The sequence below is a fragment of the Macaca thibetana genome, chromosome X (genome assembly GCF_024542745.1).
Source record: "Macaca thibetana thibetana isolate TM-01 chromosome X, ASM2454274v1, whole genome shotgun sequence".
NCBI lineage: Eukaryota > Metazoa > Chordata > Mammalia > Primates > Cercopithecidae > Macaca > Macaca thibetana.
The window spans coordinates 96,058,528-96,078,433 of NC_065598.1; the positions used below are offsets into that span (position 1 = coordinate 96,058,528).

General features: G+C 39.1%; 1 protein-coding gene across 4 annotated transcripts in view; it reads right to left on the reverse strand.

The window, feature by feature from the left end:
- Positions 1-4,375: 4,375 nt before the first annotated feature.
- Positions 4,376-19,906, reverse strand: part of PCDH19 (protocadherin 19) — a 114,177-nt gene continuing 98,646 nt past the window's right edge. For all 4 annotated transcript variants that reach the window (XM_050775537.1, XM_050775536.1, XM_050775535.1 and 1 more), the window contains one exon: positions 4,376-8,196. In XM_050775537.1, coding sequence (XP_050631494.1) covers positions 7,598-8,196 — 599 coding nt within the window. In that variant the 3' untranslated portion in view covers positions 4,376-7,597. The remainder of the gene's footprint in view (positions 8,197-19,906) is intronic.

The following is a 19,906-nucleotide window of genomic DNA, read 5'->3' on the forward strand; positions in this document are numbered from 1 at the left end:
TATAGGGTTACCAGACCTTCATTTCAAGGGCTGTTGACTAGCTAGAGTGCACAGACTCTAAAAGGAGTCACAGTCCTGCCATGCATGACTAATGCAACTTGAAAGGCAGGCACTCGGTAGAGAAGGAGTAGGAACATGCCTAGGAGGCTGATCAAAAGCACCCTAGCCTGAAAATCCCACTGCTGCAATCACTTCTTTGGGCCATGACATTGGTTTCCCAAAGATCTCAGTTAAAACGTCAACATGTCCTCCAGGATGGATAAATGCCTTAAGACATTAGCACCATTACTACTCTAGCCAGGAAGAACTTATCATGTTGGTTGCTGATCCCTTAAGAGTAATTGAAAAGAATAGTAATTCCTAAGTAGACAAACATGGATTTGAATCCTAGCTCTGTCATTTAGTGTTCCTGTGGCCCTGGGCAAAATCCCCTAAGCTCTCTGAGTCTCAATTTATTTGTATATAAAATGGAGATATCAGTATTTACTACATAAGTTGCTGTAAGGATAAAATGGGATAATGTTTGTAAAGTGTGTTGCACATAGTAAGTGCTCATGAAAAGTCTTAGTACCTTAAGCCCTAGTACTCCCCACTCTGCCCAGGTCTTGAATGTCCGTGTTAAATGAGTTGCCCACCAAAAAATAGTAAATGGATGGAAGTGTCAGATATATACAAGCAGGTTATTTTTCAACGTGTAGAAAGGTTAAGACCTGAAACTCTCAAGGAATACCTCTCTGCTCCCATCCTAGAGAATTTTGTTCTCGAGATAAGAGCCCCACCCCTTTACAAGTGGTGGCAGTGCATTCAAGGTATACCTCTCTAAGGCATGTCCATACCCCCAAACCAAAATAATAAAAATGGTTACTCGTATCTTTGTCTCTGGAGCAGCTATCATCTCCTGTTGGAGAATGCCCTCTTACATATCAATTCCCATCACGGTTTCTTGACTTCACACACAGCATGTCAGTGACATATGTAAAATGTGTCACAAGCACTTTGGATAGTTTTAATAATGTATTTTGTTTTGTTTTATAAATTTGAATCGATTTGAGGTTATGCCTATAATCTTGCCACTCACCCACACTTAGGCAGAGTTACTGGTGTTGTCAATGACCTTGGATATGCCTGTGTTGCATATGTAAATGCCCTTCATCATGTGAGACTTTGTTTTTCTCTTGCTCATTCCTTGGAGGATCTTATTTTAGGATGGAGTTGCCATTTCCTTTCCAGCCCCTACCCCTGAAAAAAAGGTAGTTGAAATGTGGTCAAAGAAACATTTTCTTTGTGTTTTTGGTGTGAACTAACTCAGAAGCACTCATATAGCCTCCTATGACTTAATGTGCTCCAAGTCAGTCACAAAGCAGCCTCCTTCCAATATGCCTTTATGAACATCTGGGAGTCTGCGTGAACATCTGTACATACATCAGTATGTGTGACTCCATGTGTCCCAGCATGTCTGTGCTTGCATTCTGATGCAACACCTGTTAAACTATAGTACCAAATTGCTGGCTATTGCTGTGACTTTAGGGCTAATTCTGGAGAATAAGATGCAATCTCAATTTAATACAGGTGGATAGAGATAACAGGAAGATGGAGATCCAGGGAGACAGTAGATTTCCTTGAGATCATTTTTAATTGTCCGGAGAGAATAGGTCATGCTGAAGCAATTTAGCCTTTAACCACTAATGGCACTATTTGGAAATGTTCTGCCATGCTCCTGTTTTTCCTCTACTCTTGATTTTTTTTCTGCCAGTCGCAGGCAGAATGAATACTTACAGTCCAAGTGCTAAGTCCCAGAGAATAATGGCTTGGATAAAGAAAGCTTGTCAGGGTTTTCTCTGCAGCCTTGTTCTGTGCAAAGTCAGAGCCTCTCCTGTTGCTTCACTTTCAAACCTGAAGGCATCAAAGGGGCAGCCAGGTCATCTTTGTTTTAAACTCTCTTTTCCCCTGCTGTCAGCCTCTACTATTTCTCACCTTTTTTAAAATTAATTCTTCAGAGAAGTCTCACTGTGAAGTTGCCCTGAAATGATTTATTTTAAAGAATGGCTTTAGCACTCTTGTTTAAAGTACCATCCAGGAAAGTCTTTACCATTCCAGATATGTTTGGGTCTCCCTCCTCAGGCAACGGTATTCACTGGGGTAGGAAGGAGAGGAGGTGCTCAGGAAATAGCTGGAACCTGCTGGAGGAAGAGCCCACCCCCGCCCCTTAGTTGGAGGTCGTGAATGCTGTGAAATGGAAAAGGCAAAAGGATCCCTTGGGGTCTGAACATCAATGACTCCACTAAGGACTGGTGACCTCTTAGGTCTAAGAGTCGCTTCCCGCGAGCCAACAAACACTCTCTGAAACACATTCCACCAGACACTCAATAATTTTCCCATAATAGCCTTTAATACTAAAATGCATTAAATTTTTGAAGCAGAGAAAACACATTTAAAGGGGGAAACAGAGAACCACCAGATAAAAGGAAACAATGTGGCAGATAACACCATTTGAAACATAACTGTAATAATTTAATAAAGCTGCTTTATCATCTTCATAAAATAGACAGTGGTGATTCTTTTTTGTCTTTTTTCTTTTTACAACGATTCAATCACTGTGAAAATGTACATAACATACAGATCAGCATATACAACAATTTCATCTTCATATAATCAGCAACAGAGACTGCTTAATGAGACATACTGTACTTGCATCCCTCTAAATTTCCACCCTGGTTTGACAGGTAAACAGTAATAGTGTCATCAGGCTCATTCCCCTCACTAGAGGAGCGAAGGCGTAAGCCTTTTGCAACTAATACCTTAGCATTCAAATACCACAAGGAGGTATTTGTTGCTGATTTCTAGCTTGAGCTAGTCTGGCTCTTGGTCATTAAAGTCTGTATCCTAGCCTTCCTCAGCTGAACGCCAGCCAGTGCCAGTAAAAATCTACTTAACCAGTGCTGTAATGGTGTTAGCTAGTTTGTTTGCTAAGGTTGACAGCAACTTTCAGTTAGTAACAAGGTCATCTTGAATTGCCAACACAGCTGGATCAACAGTCAGCATCATCAGTTTTCCCTAATGACCTACAATGCTTTCCAATCAAGATCAGGTGTTTGTGGGTTTGTCTTTACCAAGAGCGCCTTCCAATCTATACATCAGACAAGGTGGTAAATTTTCTTTGTTTCACAAAAGCAATATGATTCCTATTTGAAATTAATTCACTTTTGCACAACAAGTGACCCACGGGCCAATTCCAGCGGCACAAGAAAACAAAGAGAGCTGCAACAACTTCATTAGGACAATGTGTTTTGCTCTGGAATATTTCATTATCAATATAAAGCCACCCGGTCCCAGCCCCACCCCCACACATCCCCTTTGAATATTACTTTGTTACATACTTAAACTAAAGAACAACATCTCAATACACTTCAGTGTCAGCAGATACAATTTGACTCATGAAATGACATCCTTAAATGTAATTTTACCAAGAAGGCAAACACTAGGACTGTATACAATGGATTTCTTAAGCTCATTTATGCCAGTTTTTCAAAGTCAATAAGGGTCTTCCTACCTGGGGTAAAGAGCCAAGTGGACCAAACTTGTCAGAATGCTTTGGGGGAACATTCAACATCAAAATGATCCCCAGAAAGTGGATTGGAATTCCAGCCAAAACTGCTATTATGTACAATAATAATCCTTTTCCACTCTGGATGCCCAATCGAGCTATCCCCTTCACCCTGCCTCTCCCTAAATTGCCCTTTGTCCTTGCTGCTTCAAGTGGACCACTTCTGTTTTGCTTTTTTTAATATGATAGGGCTATAGGGAAAAGTCAGCTAAACTCCCTTCATAAAATCAGTCAGTCATATGCTGAAGTAACACTATCAAGATGATACTCTGGTAGGTTCCAATTTTCAGAGACCTAAATTGTATTTTTTAAAAATATTTTTGATTAGAGATCAGTGGATCACTGAGTGAACAAATTTGTCTAAATGAACACCTTAGGTGCAATTAGCTCTATCAGGCAGGTTTCCACTACAGAAGTGGTACTCGAAGTACGGTCCCTGGATCAGCTGCATCAGTATCATCTGGGAATTTTTACATATGCAAAAATGCAGACCCCACCCCAGACCAACTGAACTGAAAACTCAGGGAACTATCAACCTGTGCTTTAACAAGCTCTCAACCTTTAATGGGCAACTGATTCATAAGTATTTTTGGACCCCACCCCCAGAATTTTTTATTCAATTGGTCTAGGTGGGGATAGAGAATTAGCACTTCTAACAAGTCCCCAAGTAATGTTGTTGCTGCAGATCCAGGAACTACACTTGAGAACCACTGCTCTACAAAAACTGCAGGATCCTTTGGGGGCCCATTATCTATTTCAGCAATAGGGTGGGCCATAATTTACTCTACTGGCTTTAAGAGGATCAAAGGGATGGTAAGTTTAATTCTGAACAGGTTCACAGATTAGTCCCTAAAGGGAAGAGAAAAAAGGGATTCCACATGGCATTGCCCCCTTCTCCTTTGTTATGTTGTATATCCCCATATTTGGAGGAAAGCAATCAATGTAAACCAAACCCCTTATTTTGGATGAAGAAGTTTACCTGTCTGGGGAAGGATGAAGAAGTTTACCTGTCTGGGGAATTGCCAAAGCAGTTATCATTAAAGTATGTCACACTTCAACACCAACTCCTCCTTAAAAGGGACATCAGAATAAACGGAATAGAACTGCCTAGGACTTAGGAACCAAAATCACTCCCTTGAGTTTACGTGTGCAACATGTTTAGAGAACGAAAAGGAAGAATATTTGGCCCTGTGGACCTTGTAGCTTTTCACCAGACATGCCAAAAAGGAGAAGGTGGGGCGGGGGGCGGGGGAGTGGGGATACATGAGCCAAAGGGAAATTTAGGATCCTTGCTCAGAATGCCTATTTGCAGGTACAGCCTGCCTACAAAACCAGTTTAGTTTACAAAGCCCTCCTAGTATGCACTTGTGCTTCTGAGAGGACAATTTCTTAATGAGAGGAATTCTCTGAACATGCTCAGTGAGGTTTGGAAGCCAAAAAAAATCTGACTGCCCACTGAGAACAAGGTATTTGGATAGGGAAGAAGGATGGATCTATAACTTGAAGATGAATTATGAAAAGAAATGAAGAAAACTCAAAAGAAAAGCAAAATCAATGCCAATGCCACTCTAACCATTTAAAACTTGGTTGGTAAGAGGCATGGCAGCCAGTGGCTTCTCTGGCTCAACAGCCACGTGACAATTAATGTTCCCACTTTCCACAATCTTTTCTGCTCCCTCGTTCCCACTGAGCATAGCAAGAAATACACCTGTAGAAAACTGTAGAGTCTGACTTCAAAGTGACCTTGAAATGGCAGCTAATAACATATCAGGATGGATCAGGGTGAGAAACAGTCTAAATTCTATATAGGCAGCCATTATAACTTAAAGGGGAAATTTAAAAAAAAATTTTAATGTGTTAATCAAATAGTCACTTGCAAAGAGAAATAAATACTTAATTCAAAATCTACTACCAAAATGAAATAAATCAGAGGGAGAAAACTGTATGAGAGGCAATGAAATGAGGAAAAATGAAGATGTTATGGTAATTCATCCTTAATTGTGTCAGTTTCAGAAGGAAATTTGCAGCCACACCAATATTTTGCATGAGGTAGTATTCAGCACTGAATAAGAAATAAAGATGGATTTGTAGCTTCATTATAAGTTCTTTTTCAGAAATGTTCTCCCCTACCTAACCCCATCCCTACTGCCTTACCCACCCCCTCCCTCAAAACCCTTCTCCCTCCCATAAAAGAAAATACTCCTAGTAATGTGTAAAGCTAGGAACTCAGGCAAAAATAAGTAAAACATTCAAAAGAGCTGACTTATCTACCTAAACTTAAGAAAATAAATCCTCTTTTGCATTCTAGTGATCTAACCTCTAGGCCTTCTCTCTGTGTACTCTTGAATTTCAAAAAATGAAACAAATGAAAACAGAACCATAAAACTTGTTTCTCTAGAAACAACTCTCTTAAGACCAAGGCAGAACAAAGGTGACATATTTCTTTAGTTTATTTTTAAATAATGAACTCTTAGGCTGCAAAAATACTATGTGGGCTAGTGAATATTAATAGACAAAAGATAAATGGGGGAGTTAGAGGAATGTTAAAACAGAAAAAAAAGGATGTACAGTTTAATTTAAAAAGGGTGTATTCCTAGCCTATAGCAAAAAGAGTTGGCTAAATCTAAAGGATTTTTATTTTAATATTTTCTTGTTCACATTTTTAATCAAAAAAGTATTAGTCATAAAAAGACGAGTTCAAGTGTCTGAGTGTCTCCGTTTAGAAGGCACAGTAATGGGATTAGCGATGCTGTTACCTGTTACCTGTCTTTTCCAAAATGTACACTTTGTACTGCTTACTCTATCCCTATGTATAAGCCTAAGATACAGAGCAACATGGAGTTCTCAATTCCAGCCCATGACGTGCTTTGCAGTCTAATTCTAATCATGATTGGGAAACACTGAATCAGGAAGTGTGTGTCTGAAGAGATGCTAATTTAGATCTTAAAATAGATTCAGTCATCTTCAGTTTTAGATGATTGGAGAGAGGGAATTTCTAAGCCTGGAAACATAACTTCAGGAGCAACTTTCCTGTTCAGGGCCTGAAAATTTAAAAGATGGATGTCATAAAACTTTCAGCACAGTATTTCTGACAACTGCAAATTAGAGAGCAGCCTATCCAAAAATGACTTTCTGCAATGATCTATCATGGACCTGGGCAGACCACCGAAAGGCAGGAAAAATACTTTGCAAAGTGGTGAGCAATCACTACATGAGTTAAAAAACGTGAGTATTCTCCAAGTACTCAATCTATATGCGTGGTGTTGCTCATTCATTTGCTGTCTCAGTTGTTTGCACTGTTTTTGTCTGTAGTTTTATTATTTTTTTAAGAAAAAGAAAACACCAACCTTTAAAAGCCTTTTGCCATCACCACACACATAGCAATTTGCAATATCAAATACAACAATAGCACAGCTAGCAAAAGGGTTTTTAAAGCAGGGGTGTCCACAGCAAAGTAGCGGCATTGGGAAGTACTCGAGCTTCAGAAACAACCTTTTGGGGGCTCAATTTCACATCACTGAATCAATGAATAGTACACAATAAATGACCATTAACTTGTCTACACTACAAAAAACAGTGGCGGGCTTATTAAAGGTGTCCAGAGCTTTTTTTTTCTTTTTTTCACTTTTTGCTTTTTTAAATGTAATCCTCCACAAACAATGGTAATTTATATTATAATTTTGACATAGAAAAATATATAAATTCAAACACTTAATACATAATACTTTTCACAACTGAATTTGTCTCTGTTTCCCCAACATCAAGGCCCCATGAACAACTCACGCCAAAGCTAATTTGCTCCAACTGAACACCCCTGCCGCCTGTTGAAACAAGGGATTGTCACGGAATGATAGTCACCTATAAACAATACATTTAGGAAAAGCTCTGAAATATAGCCACTCAAGAACCAACCATTGGTGAGCAATTAAGACAAGAAGCTCCTGCTTCTTCACTAGCCACTGTGGTTTCTTTCTCTTCTTCCCGGAGACTGGTTTAGAGAACGATATCCTTCAGACGCTTCACACCAGGGGACTCTTTGTGGCGACCTTCCTTCAGAATGGGGTTGACCTCGTGCATGACTTTCTCGCTGTCAGCTCCACGGGGCTCAGCTTCAGAGGGACGAGCAGGGCCATTGTTGACATTGCTGACATACTGCTCCAGATCACGGGCCGGGGGAGCCAGGGCAATGGTGTAAGACACGGAAGGCTTGGTGGGCAGAGGGCTCTTGAGGTGGAGGGGGGAGGTGACAGGGCTAATCGCCTCACAGCCATTGCCTGCCTCCCGGATAACGCTGCTGACCTTGGGGCTGCAGATGGTCACATCGACAGTCCTCTTGCCTTTCAGGGTGGGCCTCTCCTCAGCCGGGTGGTCGCTGACATCTTTGCCAAAGGTTGCGAAAGTCCGTTTGGTGGGGCCGCAGTCGTCATAAGCCTCAACATCAGCAGCAGTAGCTTCAATAGACAGCGCGATGATGTTCCTCACATGCTCAGGGGACTTGGAACGGATGGGCATGGGGTTCCGGGGCATCCAGCACCTGTCAGAGTGGCCAAGAATCCGGCATTCTTCCCGGCAATGAAATCCTTCATTCTGATCTGTTTGGGAAAAAAGAAAATATCAATTTCATCAGCTTTTCCCAGGAATCATTGTTACTCCCCAGTGCTCTGGTTTCTTAGATATCCACAGGCCCTTCTGGGAAATGGCACTTTTAGGTAGTCCTTTATTGCCTTTTGGGACAAGTGTGAAGAATTGGATTTTTAAAAGGCTGTAGATCTCCCACTATGTACATCCTTTTTAAGGTTCCCACTACTGACAAAACAAAAAACCTAAAGGGAAACACATTATGATGAAAACACATTATGATGAAAACACATATATATTCTAAAGTTCATCTGGAGTGTCAAGGTGCTGAGAGTCAGCATTTTAATCAACAGCTCCTGCTAAAAATCACCTATGTTTGAAACTGGATTCAGCAGATGAGGGAGCGGAGGCAGGGAAGGGAATCCAAGTGTCAGTATATTTAAGAAGCCTTGGCCATATTTTTGAACAACAGCACTGCCGAACACCCTTCCACTCTACCCATCACTGATACACAGTGCTTAATTTAAGTTTAGATTGATATCCTACTCTCTGTGAAAGCCCAATCACACCCCTTCTTTTTGACCACTAGTCCCACCGGCCAATCTCCTCACTATGCCACTTCCATGACTTGATTTCCCATCAGAAGGAATAAACTGAGATCCCTTCTTTCCAGCTGACCCATAAGCTTCAACTGGCCCTATGCAAACATCAGTCACATCTTGGGCATTGTTAATTAGACCCAACTAGCCATCCCTCCTTATCTTTCTTATCTGCAGTTTTGTTAGAGAAATATTTCTTAAAGAAATCTTTCATGGATTATTTTAACTCCATCCTGGAAGATCTCAGCAGTTACAATTCACAATTATTGGGGAGACATAGATTTATCTTTCCAGGTCAGGTTCACTAAGGGTTAAAGTTTCAATTTGGCTCTCAGAGAGGCTTACTACACAGGCTTTACCAAGGCATGGACCCAGGGTTAACTTCTGCCTGTCACTGGAAAACTGTTAATCTCAATGTTTGTTTTATAGCCTCAGTTTTCCAGATCTATTTATATTTATGTTACATTCTTGCAAGAATTTTCATTAGGATGACCTAATGAAAATTTTCATCGCATTGCACAATGCATCAAAATAGGAGCAGCTTAACATTTACAGAAAATATATATATATACATATGTATATAGAATATATATATTTATGCTGTGACTGATTTTTTGCAGGGGGAAGATGTCTGCAATTCAGAGTCTTACTTGGCATCAGTCTGGATATAACACACCTTCCTTGTATACCTGTATTTCTATATTTTTGGTGTTTTTTTGCTTGCTTCTTCATTGTTTTTAAAGAGTAAATGGCATAGCAGAGCAACGTACTGCTATGCCTCATTCATTAAAGGTTCTTTGTTGAAGGGGCACAAGGCAGAGGGCTCAAGGAATAATGGTTGAATTGGCTGTACACTTCATTATTTGGAGGAAAGACATTAGAAGCCTGTTAAATATCAAGGACTTAATCCAAGCTAAATCCAGCTTTCAACACAATTCTGGGCATGGCCCTTGACCTCATTTAAGCTACTTAAAAGCAAACTAAAGACAAGATCTCTTCAGTGTACCTGGACATAATTTGCCAATTTATCTTTAAGATGGGCACTTCTATCCCCCTTTCAGTGCTGGGGAACGAAACACTCAGAATTTTGCATAGTGGAACCAAATAACAAATGAACAACATGGCAAACAGGAAAAGTGCCTTCCACATAGATAGGACAATGTTTCTGCAAACTCCAGCACAGTTCCACATCAGGCTGCATGGCCACTTCTGCAAAATGAAAGGTCAAGGCCCTTTCTCTGCCCCTTCCCTGCAAACTCTCTGTGTTGTCATCTGATACCCTATTATCATTCAACATGCATGTACCTGGGAGGCAGAAAATATGAAAGTAAGGGAAGCATTTTGGGATATACTTGAGAAGCACTTTGTGTAGACTAAACAGTATGAATGGAAGAGTTAGTTGATCTACTTTTAATCAGTTTCCTCCAAATATAGTGCTTTCCACAGGAGGTCCCAAGATCCCTCAGGTAGAATGGAAGTCACATCTTTAGGGTTTCTCAGTAAGCTGTGTTTGCCTCTTCACCTCTTCTGAGGCCTATCTGGTAACTTTCCAAACAATACCTCTAAAAAATTAGTGAAAATGTTTCAGGGTAGAGAGAGTAAGCAGTTGCAGGTGAGGGAAAAGTTCAATAAATTATTTCCATTTCTACAAATCAGAGTAAAAATCCCTGGAAGCCAGCAAAAAATGTCCAGAAGGCTATAAGATCTCTGTCCTTTTTGTCCCTAACTGAAAGGCATAAAAGCATAAAGACCTAACCCTTGAGCCCTGAAACCATGGACATATGATCAACTAAGAAAAGAAAATCCCAGCCAAGATTAAGACTGATATTTCATGCCACTTGCTCACACTTCTAAAGCAGAACAGTAGTGAAGTACGATTGAGTAGAATCTGCCCAATGTCCTCAACATGAAGCTCAACATTTCTTTGAGTTTTTTAATATGAAGTGACTGTCCTCTAATTTTGAGGTTCAGTTTTTTTCAACACCATTCAATAGGAGAATGCCACCCATATGTCACCCTGAATCCGAGTACGGTGCTCCTTCCCTGTACTAGGCTGCCTCAAATGAACAGCACGAGGAGACTTGAATCCCAGAATACAGGGAGGGAGAATAGAGAGCCCAGAGACAGACACCTCCAAGATCTAATAAATCTAGGAAGACCAGAGCAGGGAATTCAATCTTCTCTGAGGCTTCTCTGCATAGACAGTACTTGCCTTCAGCTGACCCACTGTCTAAATGAAACAATCACTGTTGGGAAAAGGGAAATGTAGACTAACTCAGGACACACCCAACAATGCAATCAGTCTAAGCTTCCCCACCAAGCTCACTGAGCCTACCTCAGCTCCATGTGAGCTGGACTCATATGCAGTTTTCTCAGATTACTTATGTAAACTTATATGCACTGCCCTTACCTCATGCAAGTGAAGACTTGAATCTAAGAGATTATTTTACTCACAATGTCTCATCCTTGGCTTGGATCTGATACCTATATACTTTTTTAAGTCCTTACCAAGGGCACCGAGTTGCTGTTTCTTATTTTTGTGTTTCAGATATTTTGTCACATTTTTGTCTATACAGTTACAATGAAGTCTAACTTAGCTTAAGTATGTTTATAGCCACTTTATATATGAAGTAAAAATGGTTAATATAGACAGGCAGGAAGAGCATCTCTGCCCAGCACAGGGTAATTTACATTCATAAATATACTGCAGATGAATTACCTTTCAAAAATCAAAATTTCAGTTTAGTAAAGAAATTGTGTAGTAAATGTGAGAAAGTCACAATACAAAGCCCCTTAAAAGTAGCAATGAAGACAGACCAGATGTAAAAAAATAAAAATAAAAAAGACTACTTCTGTAACTGTATAGGACTTGTAAAGATTATGTGCCAGCCTTCATGTAGTTTAGTGGCTGGGAAGGGAGTTATGAGACTAGAGAAGAACCATTTTGTAGCATCACAAACTGTCAAGGTGCTGGCTCCAGCTTACATAGAGAGGTGGGCTAACAATTCACTAATTTCCTGCTAAGATTCTTCTTATGAGCCTATTTGTGACTTGATACTTTGCTACATTTTTATCTGAAAGTTCTGACCTGAACCTAGGCAAAGCAAAATATGGCATTCTAAAATCCACATGTAGTTGTGGAAATTCATGTATAGATGAATGAAGGCAGGTATCTTTAATTTAAACATAATCATGATTAGGGTTGACTGACGAATTTGTAAATTGGTTTTCCCTGCTTCTGAAGTTGTTCCTAGGATTTGCAAAACAAACAAGAAAAAGAGAGTGCATAAATTTGGAAGAGGAACATAGATCTTGAGACCAGAGAACTCCTTAGTTCAAAACAAATCTGATTATTTTAGACCATTAAAAAATACAGAAAAAAGTGAAAGTTTCTTCAATCCACATGGTAATAAGTATTTGGGGGTCGCAATTTGTCATCAGGAAACTTGGTGAGAGAATCCCAAAACCCCTGGCAAAAAAAAAAAAAAAAAAAAACTAAAGCATCAGTCTTGTCAGGGTACAAGAGGCAAAAGAGGCAGTAATACAGTAATGACTAACTCATGATGGATTAAGGAAGTAATTCAAATAGAAAAAGACCAGAATATGTTATTTTGTGCAGATAATAGCAAAACTTTATGCAGCAATTACTACTCTCCTCAGGATATGAAACTGCCGTCTCCTCAGATGTGGGCAAACAATGTACTTCCACACTAGAAAGAGCCTACCCATGGTCCCCACCAAAGTAATAAAAGAAAATGATGAAAACCTCATTTCAGGCTTTGCTAAAACTTTCAAAGTCCTGGTGGGATAGATGAGCTAAGAGGCTCTGCTGGGCTTGTATAGATATCCAGTCACAATGGATGTGTTCGATAACGCTGGCAGTTCTTTACTGTGACTCAGAGTTCGGGTGTATTAACTCAAAGATCCTAATGATCACAGACAAAAATCCAACACTAAAATAGTTCAAGGTTACAGTTACAAGAGCAATATGTTTCCTCTTCAGAAATAATCTGCAATCAATGAAGCAGAAAGAAAAAAGTTAAAGTGAGTTCCAGTTCCTGAGAGCTCAAGTAGTTGGCTACTTCTAAGTGGCAGCAGTAATAGAACCAGCAAGCAAGTGATGTGCATATCAGAAAAGCTTCCTGAATTGTACTCTTATACATCTACTTAGCTTATTCTGCATCACCTCATGAACAAGACAATCTGTAACCAAAGAAGGGCCATTTTTTTGTGAGATATAATGGAAGAGATTATGGCAATGATTATGAAGAAGTTTAGTGGTGTTAAAATTGGTCACATGTGCCTAATCAAGGAAATATAACTGTTGAGAAGTCCACCTCCCACCCTTGACCTATCTAACACCTACTCGATGAAGCAGAGATAACTAATTACCTGCCAAATATCTTTATCTGTTTTTGTTAAATAGAAACAAAGCCCCATTTCTGTTAGGGATGGCAATGTGCTCAGCTAAAAGAAACTACATTTCATAGGCTCCCTTGTAGACAAGGGTGGCCATGTAACATAAGATTGGACCAATGTTATAAAGCAAGATGTTAAGAAAATTCCTTAAAAGGGGAGAGCTGACTTAGGTAGGAGACTATTTTGTCTTTATTCCTTCCTGCTTTGTCCTGTCTGGAATGGAGACATAATGGCTGGTGCTGCAACATTCGTCTTACTACCATGAGGCAACCCTGAAGATAGAAGCCATGTGCCTGTGGGTGGCAGAATAGAAAGATATAAGGACCTTGGGTTATTAAAGATACTGTAGAGCTACCCTCACCAGACTTGAACTTCTTTAACAAGAGGAAAAATAAATCTCTCTTATTTAAGGCATTGATTTATTTTCTTTAGTAGGAGAGGGGTGTCTTTATTACTAGCAGTTAAACACAATTCATGATTAATACATTATCCCTGAAATCTCCATTTAAATTTCACTTCCCCAGGGAGTCCTTCTGTGATCCTTTAGACTAAGGTAGATCTCATAGCACTTCCCTTTTATGACATTCATCACATGCGTAATTACAGTTGACCCTTGAACAACATGAGTTTGAAATTGCATGGGTCCATTTACAGGTAGATTTTTAAAAATAAATATGGTCAGCCCTCTGTAGCTGCAGGTTCTGCATCTGTCGCAACATGTGAATAGAAAATACAACTTCTGTGGGATGCAAAACCCTCAGATTTGTAGGGTCAACTTTTCATTTATCCACAGGTTCCACCAGATTCCCCAGGGCAAACTGCAGGACTTGAGCATGCACAGATTTTCGTATCCTCAGGAGTCCTGGAACCAATCCTCCATGGATGCCAAGAGACAACTGTACTTGTTTAATGTCTATATTGTCTGCCACCTTTTAAGCTCTGGATGAGCAAAGATTACATCTATCTCAACCTAGCAAAGCGTCCAGCACAGAGCTGTCAATTAAACTGTCAATAATAGTTCAATTTAATTGAATGAAAAATGCACAGAAGGAAGGAAGAATCTTGGTCAACGCCCCAGATACTGTCCGACCCCAGATACTGTGCAACTCCTAAAAGTGGAAATAACTATTTTATCATAAACACTACAGAAACCTACAAAGTAAACTATGTAGCTTTGTCACAGGCAGTAAATTTAGAACTTTTGAGAAACATTAAGTGTCCTCTTAGCCTCTGTGTGGTTTCCTGCACACTATATACAGGTGTTAGAGAGATCTAGTACCGAGAGATCTAGTACCCTCTAACATTCAGTTGAAAATACATTTGCCATAGATCTGCAAGTTTTCTATCCTAACAATAGTTAATAGTGCTCTCTCCTGCACTATTAGTGATCCCATCTCTGTAACTTAACAAGGCAAGTAGGGCAGCAACGGGCTCAAAGGAAAAGGAAGGAAATGGAAGAAGGAAGGAAGGAAAGAAGGAAATAAAATATTGCCAAGGCTTTAGGCATTTTATTTTGGTTTTGATATGATTGATACCTTGAGGATTGATTGGGCTTATTTGAGTGTTTAGATATCATATGGAAAATATCTGTTACGTATCTAGCAAAAATTCAATATGGGCATAATGACAACTCCCTAGAGCCCTCCCAGGCTGTAATGTTGCACGGGGCTTACAGTCATATTCTAAAGTAAAAGTTTAGCACAAAAAAAAGATGATATTCCATCTGTAAAACATTCAAGGGAACACCAGTGAAGGCTGAGATATTTGTAGACACTCATGAACCAATGACACCAAGCTATCCTGTAGTCACTCTAAGTGACAAGAAGTACATCACAAATTACACTACAAACAACTACTTGTCTCTTTTTCACTCCCTTCTTCCCTTTTTTTCAGCAATTTTCTCCACTTTTGGTTGCTCCCTAAAACTTTCTTTTTGTTCTCCTGTTTACTAGCCTCCTCCTTGTTAGCAGCCCTCCCCTACAACACTATGGAATGACAGACATCAGGCAGAAGGGAAAGGATGCCAGCACTGATTGGCATTCAAAACACTGATGTGGTATTACTTGACAGATGCCAAAAAGTGCCATCCAAGAACCAGCCCTTGTAGCATGGAGAAAAATTTCCACATTTTTCATTAATCTGGATACATGCATTAAAAAATGCCTGTTAAAATAAGATGATCCAGCATCCACACTACAATACTGCAGCTGATACACTCTGGAAAGCATCACCTCCTGGCTGGAGGCCAATCAACACAAAACCAGTGCACTAAACAAAAATACAGCCAAGGACCCTCACAGAGTCCACTTCACTCTCCTGCTATCTCCACTGGAGCAGGTGCCAATATCCATGACCGAAAGACCTGAAGAGAGATCATGTCACAGGACTTTCTGCAGACACTCCCCAGTACCAGCCCATAGCCTGGTAGCTCCACTGGGTGGCTAGACCCAGAAGAGAAAGAACGATCACTGCAGTTCGGCTCTCAGGAATCCCCATCCCTAGGGGAAGGGGGAGAATACTACATCAAGGGAGCACGCCATGGGACAAAAGAATGTGAACAGCAGCCCTTGAGTCCTAGATCTTCCTTCTGACACAGTCTACACAAATGAGAAGGAACCAGAAAAACTATTCTGGTAATATGACAAAACAAGGTTCTTTAACACCCTCAAAAGATTACACTAGCTCACTAGCAATGGATCCAAACCAAGAAGAAATCTCTGAATTGCCAGAAAAAAAAAAATTCAGAAAGTCGATTATTAAGCTAACCAAAGCGGCTCCAGAAAAAAGGTGAAGTCCAACTTAAATAAATCAAAACCATGACACAAGATAAGATATGAAAGGAAAAGTCTTCAGTGAAATAGATAGCATAACAAAAAACAATCACAACTTCTGGAAATCAAGGACACACTTAGAGAAATGCAAAATGCACTGGAAAGTCTCAGCAATAGAATTGAACAATAGAAGAAAGAACTTCAGAGCTCAAAGACAAGGTTTTTGAATTAACCCAATCTATCAAAGAAAAAGAAAAAAGAATTTTAAAAAATGAACAAAACCTCCAAGAAGTTTGAGACTATGTTAAGCATCCAAACCAAAGAATAATGGGTGTTTCCAAGGAAGAAGAGAAATCTACAAGGTTGGAAAACATATTTGAGGGAATAATCGAGGAAAACTTCCCCAGCCTTGCTAGAGATCTAGACATCCAAATGCAAGGAGCTCAAAGAACACCTGGGAAATTCATTGCAAAAAGATCATCACCTAGGCACATAGTCATTAGGTTATCTGAAATCAAGACAAAGAAAAGAATCATAAGAGCTGTGAGGCAAAAGCATCAGGTAACCTATAAAGGAAAACCTATCAGAATAATAGCAGATTTCTCAGCAGAAACCCTACAAGCTATAAGGGATTGGGGTTCTATTTTTAGCCTCCTTAAACGAAACAATTATCAGCCAAGAATTTTGTATCCAGTGAAACTAAGCTTAATAAATGAAGGAAAGATACAGTCTTTTCAGACAAATGCTGAGAGAATTTGCCACTACCAAGCCGGCACTATATGAACTGCTAGAAAGAGCTCTAAATATTGAAACAAGTCCTTGAAATACATGAAAATAGAACCTCCTTAAAGCATAAATCTCACAGGAGCTATATAACAATAACACAATGAAAAAAAAAAGGTATTCAGGCAATAAATTGCATGATGAATAGAATAGTGCCTCACATCTCAATACTAATGTTGAATGTAAATGGCCTAAATGCTCCACTTAAAAGATACAGAATGGCAGAATGAATAAGAGTTCACCAACCACGTTTCTGCTGTCTTCAGAAGACTCAACTAACACATACGGACTCACATGAACTTAAGGTAAAGGGGTTAGAAAAAGATATTCCATGCAAATGGACACCAAAAGCGAGCAGGAATAGCTATTCTTATATCAGACAAATTGTAAAGCAACAGCAGTTAAAAAAGACAAAAAAGGACATTACATAATGATAAAAGGATTAGTCCAATAGGAAAATATCACAATCCTAAATATATATGCACTTAACGCTGGAGCTTCCAAATTTATAAAATAATTACTACTAAACCTGAGAAATAAGATAGATGGCAACACAATAATAGCGGGGGACTTTAATAGTTCACTGACAGCACTAGACAGGTCATCAAGGCAGAAAGCCAGCAAAGAAACAATGGACTTAAACTATAACCTACAGCAAATGGATTTGACAGGTAATTACAGAACATTCTGCCCAACAACTACAGAACATACATTCTATTCATCAGCACATGGAACATTCTCCAAGACAGACCATATGATAGGCCACAAAACAAGTCTCTATAAATTTAAGAAAATCGAAATGATATCAAGTACTCTCAGACCACAGTGGAAAAACTGGAAATCAACTCTAAAAGGAACCCTCAAAACCATACAAATACATGGAAGTTAAATAACCTGCTCCTGAATTATCACTGGGTCAACAATGAAACCAAGATGGAAACTGAAAAATTATTTGAACTGAATAATAATAGTGACACAACCTATCCAAACCTCTGGGATACAGCAAAAGCAGTGCTAAGAGGAAAGTTCGTAGCATTAAATGCCTACATTAAAAAGTCTGAAAAGGCAAAAATAGACAATCTAAGGTCACACCTCATGAAACTGCAGAAACAAGAACAATCCAAATGCAAACCCAGCACAAGAAAAGAAATAACCAAGATCAGAGCAGAACTAAATGAAATTGAAACAAAAGAAATAATACAAAAGATAAATGAAACAAAAATCTGGTTCTTTGAAAAAAATAAATAAAATTGATTGACCAAGATTAACCAAGAAAAGAAGACAGAAGATTCAAATAAGCTCAATTAGAAACAAAATGGGAGATATTATTACTGATACCACAGGGAAACAAAAGATTATTCAAGGCTACTATGAACACCTTTATTATGTGCATAAACTAGAAAACCCAGAGGAAATGGATAAATTCCTGGAAATATTCAACTCTCCTAGATTAAACCAGGAAGATACAGAAACTCGTAACAGATCAATAATGAGCAGCGAGATTGAAATGGTAATAATTGTCAACAAAAATAGTCAGACAGATTCATAGCTGAATTTTATCAGATATTCAAAGAAGAATTGGTACCAACCCTATAAACACTATTCCACAGGATAGAGAAAGAGGGAATCCTCCCTAAATCATTCTGTGAAGCCAGTATTGTCCTAATACCAAAACCAGGGAAGGACATAACAAAAAAAGAAAGCTACAGACCAATATCCCTGATAAACACAGATACGAAAATCCTCAACAAAATACCAGCTGGCCGAATCCAACAGCATATCAAAAAGATCATCCACCATGATCGAGTGGGATTCATACCAGGGATGCAGGGACAGTATAACATATGCAAGTCAATAAATGTGACACATTACACAAAATTTAAAACAAAAATCACATGATCATCTCAATGGATGCAGACAAAGAATTTGATAAAATCCAACATCCCTTTATGACTAAACCCTCAGCAAAATCAGCACAGAAGAGACATATCTCAAGGTAACAAGAGCCGTCTATGTCAAACCCACAGCCAACGTTATACCGAATGGGGAAAAGTTGAAAGCATTCCCCCTGAGAACTGAAACAAGACAAGGATGCCCACTTTCACCACTTCTATTCAACATATTACTGCAAGTCCTAGCCAAAGCAATCACACAAGAGAAAGAAATAAAGGGCATCTAAATTGGTAAAGAGGAAATCAAACTGTCACTGTTTGCTGATGATATGATCGTATACCTAGAAAACCCTAACGAGTCATCCAAAAAGCTCCTAGATCTGGTAAATGAATCAGCAAAGTTGCAGGAAACAAAACCAATGTACACAAATCAGTAGCACAGCTACACACCAACAGCAAACACACTGAGAATCAACAAGAACTCAATCCCTTTTACAACAGATGCAAAATAATAATAATAATAAGGAGTATATTTAAGCAAGGAGGTGAAAGAACCCCTACAAAGAAAACTATAAAACACTGCTGAAAAAAATCATAGATGACACAAACCAATGGAACTATATCCCATGTTCATGGAGGGGTAGAATCAATATTGTGAAAATGACCATACAGCCGAAAGCAATCTACAAGTTCAATGCAATTCCCATCAAAACACCACCATTATTCTTCACAGAACTAGAAAAAACAATCCTGAAATTCATATGGAACCAAAAAAGAGCCCACACAGCCAAAACAAGACTCAACAAAAGAACAAATTTGGAGACTTCAGAGTACCCGACTTCAAACTATATATAAGGCATAGTCACCAAAACAGCATGACACTGGTATAAAAATAAGTACGTAGGCCAATGGAACAGAATAGAGAACCCAGGAATAAAGGTAAATACAGCCAACTGATCTTCGACAAAGCAAACAAAAACATAAAGTGGGGGAAAGACGCTCTATTCAACAAATGGTACTGGGATCATTGACAAGACACACGTAGAAGAATGAAACTGGATCTTCATCTCTCATCTTCTACAAAAATAAACTCAAGGTGGATCAAGGACTTAATTCTAAGACCTGAAACCATAAAAATTCTAGAAGGTAACATCAGAAAAACTCTTATGGACATTGGCTTAGGCAAAGACTTCATGACCAAGAACCCAAAAGCAAACACAGCAAAAACAAAGATAAATATATGGGACTTAATTAAACTAG